This window comes from Scyliorhinus canicula, chromosome 17 (genome assembly GCF_902713615.1).
Source record: "Scyliorhinus canicula chromosome 17, sScyCan1.1, whole genome shotgun sequence".
Taxonomy (NCBI): domain Eukaryota; kingdom Metazoa; phylum Chordata; class Chondrichthyes; order Carcharhiniformes; family Scyliorhinidae; genus Scyliorhinus; species Scyliorhinus canicula.
The window spans coordinates 23,519,696-23,538,669 of NC_052162.1; the positions used below are offsets into that span (position 1 = coordinate 23,519,696).

The window sequence follows — 18,974 nt, forward strand, 5'->3', positions numbered from 1 at the left end:
TTTAGTCTCAGAAAGGGCAGCAGGGTAGCATGGTGGTTAGCATAAATGCTTCACAGCTCCAGGGTCCCAGGTTCGATTCCCGGCTGGGTCACTGTCTGTGTGGAGTCTCCACGTCCTCCCTGTGTGTGCGTGGGTTTCCTCCGGGTGCTCCGGTTTCCTCCCACAGTCCAAAGATGTGCGGGTTAGGTGGATTGGCCATGCTAAATTGCCCGTAGTGTAAGGTTAATGGGGGGATTGTTGGGTTACGGGTATACAGGTTACGTGGGTTTAAGTAGGGTGATCATTGCTCGGCACAACATCGAGGGCCGAAGGGCCTGTTCTGTGCTGTACCGTTCTATGTTCTATAACCCCGGAGGCTGCCCGCGCCGCCAGGTCTCGCCAGTAAGGGACCTACTCTAATTTACGCCGGTGGGACTGGCAAAGAACGGGCGGGTGGGACTTCGGTCCATCATGGGCCTGAGAATTCGTGGGGCCCATTGAGTCGCACCGGTCCCCACCATTCTCCGAGGCGAGCGGCGCGACTCACACCGGGGCAATTTTTTGGGGGGGCCGGAGAATTTGAAGGGCGGCGGAGGTGGGATTCACGCCGACCCCCGGCAGCTCTCCAACCCGGTGGGGGGGTCGCAGAATCCCAGCCCATAATGATGACTATGACCTAATTGTCATAAAAACCCAAACTAGTTCACTAATATCCTTTAGGGAAGGAAATCTGCCATCCTTACCGAGTCTGGCCGATATCTGATTATAGATCTACAGCAATGTGGTTGACTACTAAATTCCCCCTTGTAGAGATCTGTATATATACAAGGGGCCAATGTAGATGCAATGCAACTGAGCAAGCACCAGAGGGAGCACGGGAGAGGTATAAATAGAGAGAGACAGGAAGTTAGGGGGGAATTCACAGGAACGGCAGCTGGGAGCAGAACAGTCAGGCAGCTCAGATGTAACACAAGTTAAGAGCTGGAGAGAAAACAAACTCCCAATAAAGCAACTACTTCAACTTTAAGACTATGAGCTTTATTCAGAGACAAGGAACAACACATGGTACCAGGCGACTTCAGAATGCTTACTATAACACTACACAAGCTTCCAGACACAGAAAGACCAAAATGGCAAGGAAAACTCCTACTGTAAATTCGCCGTGGGAAGACTTTGCTAATTCAATGATATCTGTTGGAATCCCATCTCAGCTGAACACAACCGGTAATTTAAGTAATGACTGGAAAAGATTTAAACAAATGATCAATATACATACCATAGCTAATGATTTAGAAGCAGCCTCAGAAGAAACGAAAATAGCACTTCTCATCGCAGGACATGAAGCTAGAATAATATATAATAGCTTTAAATACTTGAAATTAGAAGTAATACTAAAAAAATTGAAGAGCACTGCATGGAATTTGTATGCTCAGAGACCAAATTGTACAGGGAATGAGTGATGCAAAACTCAAACAATCACTACCAGAATAGAAAGTGTTCAATCTGGAAATCGCGAGTGAAAATCCAGATCGAAAGGAAAAAGTAACTTGAACTTCATACAAAGAAAAAAACGCTGAAATCCACTGTAAAATGGCGTCTGAGCACATTTTACAGTCTCTGGGGAACAAAAGACGAAAATCTGCGTCTACTCATGCGCAGGAAACAGAAGCCGCGCATGCACAGTTAGAAAGTTTTGGTCACGGATCGTTCTGCGCATGCGCAAGCCACGCATGCCCAGTTCAAAGAAAAGATCGCGCCATTCGAAGATGGTTCTGCGCATGCGAAAGCCACGCATGCGCAGTGTACAAAAAAACGCAGAGTAATGGAAGACCGATTTGCGCATGTGCAGTCGATTCCTACGCATGACATCATGAGCGTCAGGCCATCAGAGGACCCGGACCACGCCCACTTGATAGGGAAATGCCTGAAAATTGAAATCAAGACACTTAAAGCGTAAAACCCAATTTTCTTACCCCAAAAAACAGAACAATGCCTGAACTTATACCAGCAGTTGAAAATTACTCTCACAACACCCTGGAACAAGCAGTCTGCACCATCCAAAGTGAAGAGCACAATAAAAAAATCCGAAACCAAAGAAGGTGATTTGTTCATTGAACAGGAAGACAATAATAACAACTCCGAAACAGAAAGGGATGATTTGTCTATCGAACAATACGCACAATACTGCTCAGAAATGGCCGAGTTATTCGGATATGCTGATCCCAGCATCAGCAACAAGGTTGAAAAGCTCAACACTACTCTTCTCATGGTAGATGAATCCAATACCATGGTGCCATGGCAGATCTTCAATACATTGGATGACAGCAATACCCAAAACGAAGACGATGCCACACAGAGAGCACAGAACTACTCCATTGAGAGAGCACAGATCGACTCTACAGTGCGAACACTGCATGACTTCACAAAGAGAGCGATGACAGACTCCACAGAGAGAGTGATGACAGACTCCACAGAGACAATGATGACAGACTCCAAAGAGAGAGCGATGAAGGACTCCACAGAGCGAGTGATGAAAGACTCCACAAAGAGAACGACGCAAGCCTCCACAAAGAGAGCGACGCAAGCCTCCACAAAGAGAGTGACGCAAGCCTCCACAGACAGCTCGGTGACAGACTCAAAAATGGAAGCAAGCAAACAATCCATAACGAACGCCATGCATGAACAAGACCATGAAGATCAATCAAGCTAATTTGGGCCACCAGCACGGGCAGCACGGTAGCATTGTGGATAGCGCAATTGCTTCACAGCTCCAGAGTCCCAGGTTCGATTCCGGCTTGGGTCACTGTCTGTGCGGAGTCTGCACATCCTCCCCGTGTGTGCGTGGGTTTCCTCCGGGTGCTCCGGTTTCCTCCCACGGTCCAAAGATGTGCAGGTTAGGTGGATTGGCCATGATAAATTGCCCTTAGTGTCCAAAATTGCCCTTAGTGTTGGGTGGGGTTACTGGGTTATGGGCATAGGGTGGAGGTGTTGACCTTAAGTAGGGTGCTCTTTCGAAGAGCCGGTGCAGACTCGATGGGCCGAATATCCTCCTTCTGCACTGTAAATTCTTTGAAAATCTATGAGAAGAAGACTATGACAGTCTACCCAGCTTATTTGAACCACCAGAAGAAGACACTGAATGTTTACCCATTGTATGTGAGACAAGTGACAATTCCCATACAGGATGTGCAGGATCACAGCGAGACTGACAGAACTCAGCTCATCTGTACAGAAGCACTCAACAATCAGCATAGGGCTATTCCTGAGTCCAGAGAGACCACGTCAATTGCAATCTTGAAGATTTTGACTCCAGAAGAGGAGCACCAAGAGTCCAGAGAGACCATGTCAATTGCAATCTTGAAGATTTTGACTCCAGAAGAGGAGCACCAAGAGTCCAGAGAGACCACGTCAATTGCAATCTTGAAGATTTTGACTCCAGAAGAGGAGCACCAAGAGTCCAGAGAGACCACGTCAATTGCAATCTTGAAGATTTTGACTCCAGAAGAGGAGCACCAAGACCCACAAGAGAATGAAATCATGAAGATTTGACTCCAGAAGAGGGGCACCAAGGAAGCAAAGAAGAGGAATCAAATCCACCACAAATGACTGATGTCACCAACATCAATGCAACATCAGGCCATTCTCTAGACGAAACGCTCAATGTAACATACCACAAAGGACACTCACACCAATAACTGTGACAATTACTCAACGTATCCACATGGAGCACTCATTGCGTGCAAGAAGAAAAACAAAAACCACAAGAAGCACAGAAGAAACAAGAACAACAACTGCAGGAACAAAAACAACAAGCACAACAACAAAAACTACAAGAACACCAACAAAAACAACAAGAAGCATAACAAAAACAACAAGCACGACAAGAAAAACAACAAGAACAACAAAAACAAACAAACAACAAGCACGACAAAAACAACAAAAAGGATAACAACAAAAACGACAATGAAAACACAAAGACAGAAACGACAGAAACACCAGCAATGAAACAATGACCTGTACAACATGGTACAACTTTGCACATGAAGGACAATGCCACAGCACACTGCAAAACAATGACAAGACTACACACCTGCCATGGCATGACGAAGAATCTCATGGATTCCCATCTGCTCCAGAACAAGCAAGCACACCAGCTTTCAAGGCAGATGACACACTAAATCGATACCACAAGCACAAAAAAAAAAGTCCACGTCAGTCAACATCAGTGGTTCGACCATTCAAACATCTCGGGATGACTTGTTGGTTACTTAACACACAAGAACACTGACGACATTCACAAAGAAGTTGCAATATCAATATCACCACGTCAACAAAAGAAAAAAAAACTCACCGAACAAATTCAGAAAGTTTGGACTCATAAATGTTTTTATTCAGATTGGACTCATAAATATCAATTGATTTTGTATAATAACCAATATCATCACCATTTATACAGATACAATATCATAAGCCTATGATAAGTAATCTACCTGTTTTCTACAATTTTCTTTACCATTGTACAGAAAATATGTAAAAGAAAAAAAGGGGATGTAGTGATCTGTATATATACAAGGGATCAGTGTAGATGCAATACAACTGAGCAAGCACCAGAGGGAGCACGGGAGAGGTATTAATAGAGAGAGACAGGAAGTTAGGGGGGACTTCACAGGAACGGCAGCGGGAAGCAGAACAGACAGGCAGCTCAGATGTCACACAAGTTAAGCGCTGGAGAGAGAACGAACTGACAATATAGCATCTATTTCAACTTTAAGACTACGAGCTTTATTCAGAGACAAGGAACAACACACCCCTCAAGGGCAATTAAAAATGGCGAAATATGTTGGCCCAGCCAGCAACTCCTGCATCCCATGAAATAATAAAAAAGGTGCCCACATTTTATACCTGAGTATAGAGTTTTGTAGGGACATGACAGAACTAGAATATACATATTTTGTTTGGATCCCACGCTGCCACAGCAGATGGAAGTCACTGGTGAGAGACCAGTTTCAAACAAGATGGGAAATTGAAGTAGGAGATTGGGTGAATTAGAGTTATTACAATGTCATTCACTTTTAAAGGATTTAAATTTGGAAGCACTCTGGACAGAATGGTGAAAGTCTCTCTTCCCCTGGCAGTTTGATATCTCAAGTAATGTGAGTTCAGGCAAGGTGAAGTCATTTGTCTTTTGGTTTTAAATTTACAGCATTGGCAATTGGAGCAGTTTATTCAGCAGCAAATGGAAAAAGTTAACTCAGATGACTGGAGTGTGATGCAGAATAACATCAAAAGTGTGGGTTCTGCTGCTGTGCTGTGGGCACTGCTTGAGGTCATCACTGGGCCCTGCTTGAGGTATTTATGGAGCCCTGCTTGAGGTAGTTACTGGGCCCTGCTTGAGGTAGTTACTGGGCCCTGCTTGGGGTAATTACTGGGCCCTGCTTGGGGTAATTACTGGGCCCTGCTTGAGGTAGTAACTGGGCCCTGCTTGAGGTAGTTGTAGAGCCCTGCTTGAGGTAGTTACTGAGTCCTGCTTGAGGTAGTTACTGGGCCCTGCTTGAGGTAGTTACTGGGCCCTGCTTGAGGTAGCTACTGGGCCCTGCTTGAGGTAGTTTCTGGGCCCTACCTGAGGTAGTTACTGGGCCCTGGTTGAGGTAGTTACTGGGCCCTGCTTGAGGTAGTTAATGGGCCCTGCTTGAGGTAGTTACTGGGCCCTGCTTGAGGTAGTTACTGGACCCTGCTTGAGGTAGTTACTGGGCACTGGTTGAGGTAGTTACTGGGCCCTGCTTGAGGTAGTTAATGGGCCCTGCTTGAGGTAGTTACTGGGCCCTGCTTGAGGTAGTTACTGGACCCTGCTTGAGGTAGCTACTGGGCCCTGCCCAAGGTTGTTACCCAGCCCTGCCCGAGGTAGTTACCGAGTCCTGCCCGAGGTAGTTACTGGGTCCTGCGCAAGGTAGTTACTGGTTCATATCCAGGGTAGTTACTAGTTCCTGCCTGAGGTAGTTACTGGGCCCTGTCTGAGGTAGTTACTGGGGTCTGTCTCCTCGCCTTGCTCCATTGTGGTACTATGACATAAACTATGATTAATAGTGGTTAGTTGTTGAGGATGCTACATGAAGAAAGAGGGAGAGAAATCAGAGAGTAAGAGGTCTAGGCTAGCGGAGTGTCTTTTCATTTCCAAAAACTGGAGTTGAGTCTCGCCCAGGGTACTGCGGTGTCTACTCTTCCTCAGCTGTAGGAGCAGAATCCAATGGGTATGAGCCTGCAGAAAGCAGAAGATTATTGCAATTTGACATAAATGTATGCCTGATTACGCTGGGGTGTTCCTCTGAGGTGATGAACACAAGTTATAAGGGAAGGAATTCATTTGTCTAGCATAATTTCTGGAAGGCCTATGCCAACTGCACTGAATCCCTGTGGGCAGACACACAAGCTGCTACCTGTCTAGCCTATACTGTGTTTGTCAATGATATTGATGGAAAATACAGTGTCTGCCCACCCCAGGGAATCAACATGAGCCTCTGTACTGCCTTTAGAAGTGGCGTTTTGTTTATCAATTTCTTCCCCACACAAATTCTCGTATTGTCAGAAGTGCTTTAACAAATGACGGAAAGAAAAGTCATGCTGAATCGAGGAAAAAGGTGAGAAGTTTACTCAACCCTCGTTGAAGGGCAGCATGATGGCGCAGTGGGTTAGCACTGCTGCCTCATGGCGCCGAGGTCTCAGGTTCGATCCCGGCCCTGGGTCACTGTCCGTGTGGAGTTTGCACATTCTCCCCGTGTTTGTGTGGGTTTCGCCTCCACAACCCAAAGATGTGCAGGCTAGGTGGATTGGCCATGCTAAATTGCCCCTTAATTGGAAAAAATGAATTGGGTACTCTCAACTTACTTAAAAAAAAACCTAATTGAGTGCATCCCCTCAAATAATGGACAGTTGAAGAATTCTTTAGAAGCAAAAAAAATCAAGGATATTTATTGGAGAAACTTTATTCTGCATTTAGCCCCCCAGAGTAACTCCAGCCAGTGACACTGTGTTCTAAATTCTCTGTCGAGACTGCCTTCAAAATTGAATTTCTGTATAATGTTGCTATCTGTTATCAAAATAAAATTCTGCCTTTATTCCAGACTTTTCCAAGATCAGGTGTTACAGTTGGACAAAAAGGTGATCCAGGTTATCCTGGCCCTTCGGGGGAAAAGGGAGATCGCGGTGGCACAGGTGACAATGTTTTTTCAGTACTAGTGAATAATATGAAAAGCTTTTCCATTGAAAGTTTTTCCTGGAAATGCCGATGTACTATAGCCTATTGGTTCTTTTCTTCCAGGCTTTCCAGGGTTGCCAGGATCGCCGGGATCTCCAGGTGAGGGACTGAATCACAAAATTGTTACAGCGTAAAAAAGAAGCCATTCAGCCCGTCGTGCCCATTCCAGCTCTCCAAATGAGCAATTCGCCCAATGCCATGCTCCTGCCTTCTCCCCACAACCCTGTAGATAGTTTCTTTTCAAATAATCATCTGATTTCCTCTTGAATGGCTCTATTGAACCTGCTCCTCGGGCAGCACATTCCAGACCCAAGCTGTTGGCTGTGCAAAAAAAGTTATTTCTCAGATCGCTTTTGCTTCTTTTGCCAGCTATTTTAAACTTGTGCTGTCCTGCTTGTGATCCTTTCACGCGTGGGAGCAGTTTCTCCCCCTCTACTCTGCCCAGACCCCTTGTGATTGTGAATGCTTCTAACAAATCTCCTTTTGGCCTTCTTTCATCCAAGTAAGAGTCCCAACTTCCCTAATCTGTCTTCATAACGTACGTCTCTCGTTCCTGGAACCATTCTCGTGAACCTCTTTTGAACTCTCTCCAATGTCCTTCCTATAGTGTGGCACCCACAACTTTACACTGTATTCCAGCTGAGGCCTCCTTAGTGAGGTCTCCTTAGTGTCCTATACAAGTTCATCATAACCTCCTTGATCTTGTACTCTGTGTCCCTATTAATAAAGCCTAGGATATTGTGTGCTTTACGAACTGCTCTCTCAACCTGTCCTGCCACCTTTAATGACTTATGCAAATATATTCCCAGGTCCCCCTGCCCTGCACCCCCTTTCGAGTCGTACCCTTTATTTTATATGGTTACTCCGCGTTCTTCCGATCAAAATGTATCTCCTCTCATTTCTACTTCATTTGCTACCTATCCAACCATTCCACCATCTCCTCCATGTCTTTTTGAAGTTCTACACTGTCCTCCTCACAGTTTACAATGCTTCTAATGCAATCAAACAGATTTAAACAGCCACAGGATAAGGGGGTCAGCCATTTGGGACTGAAATGAGGAGAAATTCCTTGACAGAAATTGCTGCGGATCCTCGGGGTTCTCTACCCCAGAGGGCTTTGGGTACTTTGTCGCTGAACATATTCAAGGCAGAGGTTGATGAATTGTTGACTGCTAAGGGAATGAAGGAGAATGGGGATTGTGCAGGAAGTTGGAGTTGAGTTAGAAGGTCAACCATGATCTAAGTGAATGCAGGAGCAGGGTTGAAGGGCTGAATGGTCAACATCTGCTCATATTTCTTATGTATTAACAAAACATCTATTGATCTCTGTCTCGTAAGTTCTGTATCTTGACATGTGCATCCTTTGGCAGAAAAGAGTTTTGGATTGCAGCTCCCCTTTGAATGATAAAAGTACTTCTTGGATGATCTAACTCTCATTCTAAAATGATGTATCCTTGTCCGAACATCAATGGATAGTGCAAGTAAACAGAGCTCCAGGCACCATGGAGTACCCAAGCCATTTACTTTTTCCAAATAAAATGCTATTCTTTGTCATCAAAAGCCCTGATCATGTTTGTTTTCCTAAATGTTTTCCTTTCCCTTTGTCTTTCATACCAGGTCAGTCTAGTGTCGGATCACCAGGCACCCCAGGCTTCCCAGGTGAAAGAGGTCCAAAGGGGAATGAAGGCATACCTGGATTCTCACTCCCTGGTCCACAAGGACAAATCGGTCACCCAGGTCCTGCTGGTCCGCCAGGCCCTCCCGGTCATTCAGGGCCTTTTGGTAAATTTGCTTTTACCTTGATTATAAGTTACACCGGGTTTGAAACAATTAGCTATAAACGTCACACTTGCGTTCAACACAAGGAAACATTTTCTGTAAGAAAGGGAAGAGCTTGTATTTCTAAATTGTCAGTACGTTCTCAGGCCATGCCACTTACAGCCAATTAGTTTCTTTGAAAGTGCGGTCATGACTACATAGTCAAAATAAAAGGTCACCCGCTTAACACACAGCATTGCCGGCAATTGGCAAATGAATGACCAGATGGTTTTCCATGAAGTTGGCTGTTGAAAGACTCTGTGTTCTTCCAACAATATAGGGTGTCTTAAATTCGTGGCCTTTTATTAATGGCCTAAGCTGACATATGGGTCCTCCATTGAACATCACATTCAAACCAGGACATGCTGCACCCTTCACTATGGCACTGAAACATCAGCTTAGATCAATGACGGGCAATCTAGGCTAGTGAATGGACCTCATGCATGACCCTCTTTCATCTCAGCGAGCGACAAGATTGAAATCGGGCTTGTTCACTACCCATAACCGCATGTATAAAATTAAATACATTCAATACACCCCGAATATTTCATAACGAGTTATAGAAAATGCTTAATCATTTATATATCAATAAAACTATCATCAACTTTGTAAAAACAAAATAAATATTTACACTTTGGACACAGAGGCTCACACAGTCAATGTTGTGAGCAATCGCTTCACTGGCCCTTGCTTTACGTGCGTATCACTTCAGTTATACAGGGAGGAAAAAAAATCTATGCAGATGGAAATCGATGGAATGTGCCAACCATGCGATTGGGCAACGGCCAATAAATGGCTCATGGGCTGGAGCAGAACCCAGATGAACCGTATGTGGCTCCGGGCTGCAGGCTGTCCACCATTGGTTTAAATGATGTACTCAAATCTTGCAGTGAGGCTTGAATGTACACCTTTCTGACAAGGGCACGCGACGACTACCAACTTCTCAAGGGAAATTAGGGATGGGCAATTAGGGATGGGCCAGAAAAGCCCACATCCCGTAAAACAAAATGCATTTAAAAAAAAGCAAGTTAAACCAACGTGTTTCATGTGCAAAGTTGGAAGTGGCAGAAACCTGACCTGAGGGAAACTCCAGATAATAATGATATTCTGTTGATTGTTGGATCTACTTTAGTTGAAGATTAAAAGTTAAATAAAAATGCGGTATTTCTTTTTGAGAAAAAAAGAATGGCCGATTAACCCGAAAGTTCAAAGAGTAAAGAAATATTGAAGGCAACTAAGAGTTGGACCAGAGATTTGGCTGCACATATTGAAACAAAATAGCATTCAGCAAAGTAAAAGCACATCAAATCTATCATCAGCTGTATTAAAGCATTCAACCAGAGTTTAAACGTGCCTGAAAGTAATAAGTGGAACATCGCATGGTTGTACTTAATCACTTGGGTTACACTGTTACATGACTGTTCCTGCTGTAAAACGACTATTAAATCCACTTAATTTCTAATAAAATAGTTCTGAAATATGCATTAATTACAGAGAATTACATGGAATATACAGCATGCAATCTAGCCGTGCAGCACAACCTGTCCATGCTAACATTTTTGAACCACTTTAAAATTCCTCCCATCCTTACTTTGTAACTGTATCATCACAATCCTCTACTCACTTCTCCCTCATATACGTGTCTAGCTTCCTCTTAAATGCATCTATGTTAGTGGTTTCCAACCACTGTGTGTGTCGCGGGAAGCTTGCAAGTATGCTGCGGCCTGCTACAGGTTTTAAACAGTGTGTGCTGCAGGAGCCCAAGAAAGATGGAGGAAAAACAGAGACTGCAACCTGGGGAGTGTGGCAGTGAGAGAGCAGAGGGAAGGGGAACTGGGAGTGTGGCAGACCCAGGACGGGAGTGTAGCGGTGAGGACAGCGGGAGTGGCGGTGAGGAGCGTGGAGTGGTGGTGAGGAGAGTGGGAATGTGGTGGTGAGGAGAGTGGGAGTAGCGAGGGGGGGAGTGAGAGTGTGGCGGTGAGCAGAGTGGGAGTGGCGGTGAGGAGAGTGGGAGTGTGGCGAGGCCGTGAGGAGAGTGGGAGTGGCGGTGAGCAGAGTGGAAGTGGCGGTAAGGAGAGTGGGAGTGGCAGTGAGCAGAGTGGGAGTGGTGGTGAGGAGACTGGGAGTGGCGGTGAGGAGAGCGGGAGTGGCGGTGAGGAGAGTGGCGAGGGGGAGAGCTGGGGTGAGGAGAGTGGGAGTGGCGGTGAGGAGGAGAGTGGGAGTGTGGCAGTGAGGAGAGTGGGAGTGGCGGTGAGGAGAGGAGGAGAGCGGGAGTGGCGGTGAGGAGATAGGGAGTGGCGGTGAGGAGAGTGGGAGTGGCGGTGAGGAGAGTGGGAGTGGCGGTGAGGAGGAGAGTGGGAGTGGCGGTGAGGAGGAGAGTGGGAGTGGCGGTGAGGAGGAGAGTGGGGGTGTGGCGGTGAGGAGAGTGGGAGTGGCGGTGAGGAGAGTGGGAGTGGCGGTGAGGAGATAGGGAGTGGCGGTGAGGAGAGTGGGAGTGGCGGTGAGGAGGAGAGTGGCGGTGAGGAGAGTGGGAGTGGCGGTGAGGAGAGTGGGAGTGGCGGTGAGGAGATAGGGAGTGGCGGTGAGGAGAGTGGGAGTGGCGGTGAGGGAGAGGGGGAGTGGCGGTGAGGAGATAGGGAGTGGCGGTGAGGAGAGGGGAGTGTGGCGGTGAGGAGAGTGGGAGTGGCGGTGAGGAGAGTGGGAGTGGCAGTGAGGAGAGTGGGAGTGGCGGTGAGGAGAGTGGGAGTGGCGGTGAGGAGATAGGGAGTGGCGGTGAGGAGAGTGGGAGTGGCGGTGAGGAGAGTGGGAGTGGCGGTGAGGAGATAGGGAGTGGCGGTGAGGAGAGTGGGAGTGTGGCGGTGAGGAGATAGGGAGTGCTGTTGAGGAGATAGGGAGTGGCGTGGGAGGGGAGTGTGGTGTTGAGGAGAGTGGGAGTGTGGCGGTGAGGAGATAGGGAGTGCTGTTGAGGAGATAGGGAGTGGCAGTGAGGAGAGTGGGAGTGGCGGTGAGGAGATAGGGAGTGGCGGTGAGGAGAATGGGAGTGGCGGTGGGGAGAGAGGGGGTAGTGGGAGTGTGGCAGGCCCAGCGATCTGACTGCTGATGTGAGCCTAGTGTAAATGCCGTCTTCAGTGATCGCTTGATGCCACAAGGGCAGGCCGCCCTGCCGGATGCTGCTGATGCGCTCACTCCCCTTCATTTTCTAGGAACATTCCTTGGAGACTAGCTTCGCAGGTGAGGAAGTTTCCCTTCATATTTTAAAAGTACATTCCCATTTTCGTCATCATCCACAGTCGGAAATGGCTTTCCAAATTAACACTCATCAGTTTGCCAACATACAGCAGCTTAGTTTCAGTTTCACTTTCAATGGGGCCGATATAACTGAATGGGAACAGAGTCCCGTAAGGAGCGTGCTTAGCTGGGTGTTTCGCAGTGCTCGTGGCACCGAGAAACACCATGCTCCCTCCGGGACTCTGGTCATATTGGAGGCCTTTGCAGGGAAGCTCCCTGATGAGGCCACACTTAGTCCTATTTCCTGCACTGAGGAGCTCAAACCCTTCTGTGCAGGAGGCGATCGGGCCGCCATCGACCCTGATGTGTGCCCCCCTCCCCCCGGCAACCCTCAAAACTCCCCAAAGCCCCAACTCACCTCTAAGGGGACCCTCAGCCCCCCACAGCCGTGCAGGGCACTGCCAGGCCCAATCCCTGGCACATTGCCTTCAGCTAAAAACAAAATGGATGTGGTGTGGAATTGTTTGTCTCATTGAAGTGTCATTACTGAAAAGGTTGGCAACCACTCTCTGGATTATTCACCTCGACGAGACCCTGTGGTGGCAAATCCGACATTCCCACTACTGTTTGGTTGTAGAGGTTGTTTATGAATTCACATTTTGATTTCTTCAAGGCTGTCTTATATTGAAGGCCTCTGGGTTTTGCTCTCTTCCACAAATGGAAACAGTTTTTGTATATACCCATTAATACATTTTATATTTTAAATACCACTTGTAGGTCACCATCTGCCTTCACCCTTTCAAGAGAATATGAAAAGCCTCACATTTTTGATTTCATCCTCACAAAATGTTTTTCATCTGTTTCAGTCCTCTGTTTCCTTTTTAAACTGGTAAAACTGGGCATTCATATCCAATTTGCCAGCTACTTGTGGGATGTATTAAATTGCTGGTTTGCACATCCTATAAAGAGTTCTGCAGGTTTGGCTGTCCAGCATATAATTGTCTGTTCAATGTGTTTTCAGCACAACAATGATTTTGTATTAATCTGCTCATTCCTCTAGTTCCTGGTATTGGGAGTCACTGCCGGCCAGGGCAGCCAGGGTTACCAGGGCAACCAGGATCACGGGGCTTCCCAGGAGAGGGAGGACATAAAGGTAAGATGTCTTCTATATGCCATTTGGCCCATCGATTCTGCCCAGATCCTCTGAAAGAGCACCCTACCTAGGCCCACTCCCCCAACCTACCCCCATCACCCCTTAACCTATGGACCCTAAGGGGCAATTTTAGCCTGGCCCATACACCTCATCTGCACATCTTTGGACTGTGGGAGGAAACTGGCGCACCCGGGGGAAACCCACAGAGCGAACATGCAAACTCCAGTATATACCCATTAATACATTTTATATTTTAAATACCACTTACCGGAATTGGGCCCGGGTCCCTGGAGCTGTGAGGTAGCAGTGCTAACTACTGTGCCATCAGATGTTGTATTGCCCTAATCAGTAAATGTCTAACACAGTAAGCCTCCATTGCCAGATTAGATCATGCTATCTTATAGTTAGGTACTCAGTACGGCCAAAATAAGATGCATGTTACAAAGGGGTGTATTGAAGTGACGGGTTATTTCTATATTTCTAGAACTTGTGAAATTGAGACATTAATATCTTGTGATAAAAGCCACGTGTATGGATGTTATCACTTGATTGCTGTCAAGTTTGCTGTGTCAGAAATAGGACAACACACAGTCTGGTATGCATTACCATATCACAACATGGCCATCGCTCTGAACAATTCCTTGTGATTAGAGCTGGGAGCATCCATTTCATATATTGTTTAGATAAACACAATTAATGAACTGTGATATCAAGATGTAGCTACTGGGTGGATGATTCAGGAAAATAATCACAACCAGTACATTTTGTACAGTAAGACTTTCCTTCCTCCCACTGAATAAAGTGTCACCTTAATCAACGTTAGGGCCTATTATTGCGAAAAATCTGTGCATTTCGCTGTAAAGTACATTGTTGGAAAATAGTTGGCTGGTAAGCTTGGAAGAGGGATGACAGGGGCCATACTCATAAGCATTAAAACAACATTGTGCTGCCACTAAGTGTCTCATACTGCAGTGTTCCTGCAGGTTTTATTACCGGGGACTATTCAGCACATCAGTAATAATGGCTTTAATAGAAGGCAGCATGTGCCTCATAAAATCCTTTTAATATGCCACCTCGAATAGATCACACCACCAGTAACTAATCCAATAGTCCAGAATACTGTTCTACATCCAATCCAAGTTTTGAAAAGACAGAGGGCGGGATGATCTGGCCTCTCGGAGGCGGGAGGCAAGCCCACTGTTGGATTTCCCATTGAATCCGCCCAACGCCGACTGGCAGATTCTGCCCAGCGTGAACAGCAAGAATCTCTCACCTAGAATCTCTAATTTGGCTGCTCACAGCTCAGTTGGATGAAGAAGGTGTCACGTAACCGTCATTTCACTCTTCGCCAAAAATTATGTATGACAGGGAGGAAGATTTTCAAGAGTCAAAGCAGCACGGTCGCACAAGTGGATAGCACGGTGGCTTCACAGCGCCAGGGTCCCAGGTTCGATTCCCCGTTGGGTCACTGTCTGTGCGGAATCTGCACGTTCTCCCCGTGTCTGCGTGGGTTTCTTCCGGGTGCTCCGGTTTCCTCCCACAGTCCAAAGATGTGCAGGTTAGGTGGATTGGCCATGATAAATTGCCCTTAGTGATCAAAATGGGTAGGAGGGGTTCTTGGGTTACGGGGATAGGGTGGAAGTGAGGGCTTAAGTGGGTCGGTGCAGACTCGATGGGCTGATTGGCCTCCTTCTGCACTGTATGTTCTGTGTTCAATGGTTTTGGAAGTGTTTTCACAATATTAGTACATATTCTTCTGCCTTTTAATATGCAGGTGATAAGGGAGAAACTTGCAATCACTGTTTCAGCGGTGGCAATGGTTTTCCTGGTGTTCCAGGACCTCCCGGACCGCACGGCATTCCAGGTAGGATACCAGGACCCTGAGGAGCTATTTTATAAGGCTGGGCATTCGATAATATTGAGCCTTCAGAAATATTAGATTAATATTGAACAGCACAGAATATTGATGTTGTTTAAAGATGAACTCTGCGCTCATCAATTTTTTCCTTGTCCCCTTCTGCACACCAAACACACTGCCTGATATCTTCCACTTCCCTCCATTCTTAAGACTCTAAGCATCAGACTCTGGACTGATTATATGTTCTAACTCCGTTCTTTCCTGTTATAACCCGCACGAGTTTTACAGGGGTAGGGATGATTAACTTCCCCGTGGATCTTGCAGAATACGAGCTCTCATCCCCCCCCCCCCCCCCCACCCCGGATAAGGGGGCGGGGGACCTTCAACAATGTTTGCTTTGGAGAGTCGGCTAGTAAAGTACCGACTAGGGAAGACCCAGTAGGGAATATACTGGAGCTGTGTATAATAGTAGTGTAAAATAAAGTAAGTTTTTTTTTCCGACCATCTTGGTGTGAATTCTTTGTGGCCCGTACAAAATTTGCCATGGCTAGAACTCGTTTCTCATTTGATTTGTCCTTGCTCCTTCGCCCTCCGGCCTTTTGAAGCCTATGCTCGGATCTGCCTATACTTCAGGATCTGCCCTTCTCCTACACTGTTTCTCACAGCTTTGGTCATGCCCTGCACTTTTGACCTTTGTCCTTTGCCTTGGGTTTAAGGAAAAAATATTTTATCAGTTTTAAAAAAAAACATTTGATCTTCCCAGTGTTTGGTCTAAGTGAGTCCAGCAAGGTTGCCCGCTGTGTGAGGCCTGCAAGTCAGGAGCCAATGCGCCATCAGTGAGCATAGAAACATCGTAAGTTACAATATGTTTTTAGTTACTCTTGGATTTGTTATTCAATGGATTTTAGGTCAACCAGGATCACCTGGAATGAAAGGAGATACCGGATTACATGGTCCGATTGGAACTTTGGGACTACCTGTAAGTACTTAGTGAGGTGATGCATTTTACCAAACACCTGCCAGAAGAGGTTAAGCAGAATTTCATTGCGTACATTGTACCTTGGGAGGCTGACCCCATTGATAAAATCGGCCCAAGGCAAAACAAGAGAACGAGACAGACAATTAAAAGTATTAGGTTCTCAAAAAAGTAAAAAGGCTTTACATATTTGTGTGTTGCACATACTCCCGGTGAGATTTTCCAGCTCCCACCCCCCCGCGGCCTGTTCGCTGGCAGTGGAGGCGGCTAACGGCAGGGGCATTCCGGTTCCGCCGAAATCTCACTAGCATTTTGTGTGGCTGCCTGTCCCGCTGCCGGGGAACCCGCCTTGGGGGGGGGGGGGGGGGGACACTGGAAGATTCCCCTGGCGGGAAGGCCGAAAAATTCCATACTCAGTTTCTGCCTTAGTTTCCTGGATTTAAACCTTGTGTGTGTGTTATATATTTCATTAATTTAGTATTATAGATCTTTAAGAATTAACATTTTGGGTTGACAACCTTCAGGCCTTTAAAGAATGTTATCCAATTCTTGACTAAAATATCCTACATCACAGCCAGGTATTCTGTTTTCCTCACATATAGGGGTCGCCAGGCCGTCCTGGTATTCCAGGGTTGCCTGGTCCAAAGGGTGACCGAGGAGATGGCTTTGGTTTACCAGGTGTGAAAGGTGATCGAGGGAGTTCTGGGTTCCCAGGACCCCCAGGACTTCCAGGATTAGATGGCAATCCAGGAAGAGATGGCGTGTCAGGCCCACCAGGTCCGAAGGGTGTACCTGTAAGTGATCTACCTTCTACCTTGGTACAAATTGCTAAATGGAAGTAGGTAAAAAGGGGTGTGCTAAGCCAGGGGAGGAGAGTTGAATATTTCTGACTGTGTCCAGTTTAGGGTGGTTGATGTGGAGATCTTGGAAAAGGTCAACAGGGGCGCTGCATGAATGATTCCTAGCTTAAAGAACTTCAGCTACTCAGATTTAAGGACTTGTTACTTTTGAGAGTATGAGGAACGGTTGAGAACTCTGGGTTTGCACTCGTTGGAGTTTCGAAGGATCGGGGGATCTTATTGAAACTTACAGGATACTGCGAGGCCTGGTTAGAGTGGACGTGGAGAGGATGTTTCCACTTGTAGGAAAAACTAGAACCAGAGGACACCATCTCAGACTAAAGGGATGATGCTTCAAAACAGAGATGAGGAGGAATTTCTTCAGCCAGAGGGTGGTGAATCTGTGGAACTCTTTGCTGCAGAAGGCTGTGAGGGCCAGATCACTCAGTGTCTTTAAGATAAAGACAGATAGGTTTTTGATTAATAAGGGGATCCGGGGTAATGGGGAGAAGGCAGGAGAATGGGGGTGAGAAAAATATCAGCCATGACTGAATGGCAGAGCAGACGTGATGGGCTGAGTGGCCTAATTCTGCTCCTATGTCTTGTGGTCATATGGTATAAATTTATAGCAAACCTGTTAGAGATCTATGAAATAATTATTAAAGGGCTAAATAGCATCCCTTATGATAGATTATTCCAGTTTAACAAATTGGAGAAGACTAGGGGATATGAGTTGAAGTTATGTAAGAGGAGGATAAGACAAGGATGCTGGAAAACTCTTTTCCCAGAGGGTAGTGAGCCTCTGGAATGTATTGCCGGCTGGGGTGGTGGGTGCTGGCTCTCTGTGCACCATCAGGGGGAAGCTGAAGCAGTTCTTAAGAGTCAAAGTGAGTTTTTCAACATTGAAATGCTTCTTAAATGTTGTGAGGATTCCTGCATCTACCACCCTTTCAGGCAGTGAGTTTCAGACTCCCACCACCCTCTGGGTGAAAAAGTTTCCCTCAAGTTTTTTCTAAATCCCCTGTGCCTTATCTTAAATCTATGCCCCCTGGTTATTGCCCCTCTACTAAGGGGAAATAATTTTCCCCATCTATCCTATCTATGTCCCACATAGTTTGTACATCTCAATGAGCCCCCCCCCCCCCCCCCCCCCCCCCCCCCACCTCAGGCTTCTCTGCTCCAAGGAGAACAACCCCAGCCTATTCAGTCTCTCTTCATAGCTGAAACCTTCCAGCCCAAGCAACATCCTGGTGAATGTCTGCCGTACCCTCTCTGTTGCAATCACATCCTTCCTATCGTGTGGTGACCAGAACTGCCCACAGTGGCCTCACAAGCATTTTATACAGCTCCATCCAAAACTCCCTGCTCTCATACCCTATGCTTTGGCTAATAAAAGCAGGTATCCCTTAACCGCCTTATCTACCTCTCCTGCTGCCTTGAGGGATCTTTAGACATGCCCCACCCCCACCCACCCAAAGATCCCTCTGGCCTGCTGTACTTCTGAACATCTTCCATTCATTGTGTATTTCCTTGCCTTGTTAGTCCTCCCAAAGTGCACCACCTCACACTTCTCAGGATTAAATTCCATTTGCCACTGCTCTGCCCATCTGACCAGCCCGTCTAGATCATCCTGCAAACTAAGGCTTTCCTCCTCGCTATTTACCACACTATCAATTTTTATTATTGATCATGCCCCCCACAATCATGTCTAGATCATGAATGTACACTACAAACAGCAAAGTGACCCAGCACCGATCCCTGGTGATACACCATTGGACGCAGGCTTCAAGTCACAAAACAACCTTCGACCTTTACCCTCTGCTTCCGACCACAAAGCCAATTTTGGATCCAATTTGCCGCATTGTCCTGAA

General features: G+C 46.6%; 1 protein-coding gene across 2 annotated transcripts in view; it reads left to right on the forward strand.

Annotated features, from left to right (window-relative positions):
• col4a5 (collagen, type IV, alpha 5 (Alport syndrome)) overlaps nucleotides 1-18,974 on the forward strand; it is a 276,713-nt gene that overhangs the window by 142,129 nt on the left and 115,610 nt on the right. For both annotated transcript variants that reach the window (XM_038774450.1, XM_038774451.1), the window contains exons 19-25: nucleotides 7,098-7,188; nucleotides 7,295-7,330; nucleotides 8,849-9,013; nucleotides 13,338-13,430; nucleotides 15,205-15,294; nucleotides 16,197-16,267; nucleotides 16,867-17,058. In XM_038774450.1, coding sequence (XP_038630378.1) covers nucleotides 7,098-7,188; nucleotides 7,295-7,330; nucleotides 8,849-9,013; nucleotides 13,338-13,430; nucleotides 15,205-15,294; nucleotides 16,197-16,267; nucleotides 16,867-17,058 — 738 coding nt within the window. The remainder of the gene's footprint in view (nucleotides 1-7,097; nucleotides 7,189-7,294; nucleotides 7,331-8,848; nucleotides 9,014-13,337; nucleotides 13,431-15,204; nucleotides 15,295-16,196; nucleotides 16,268-16,866; nucleotides 17,059-18,974) is intronic.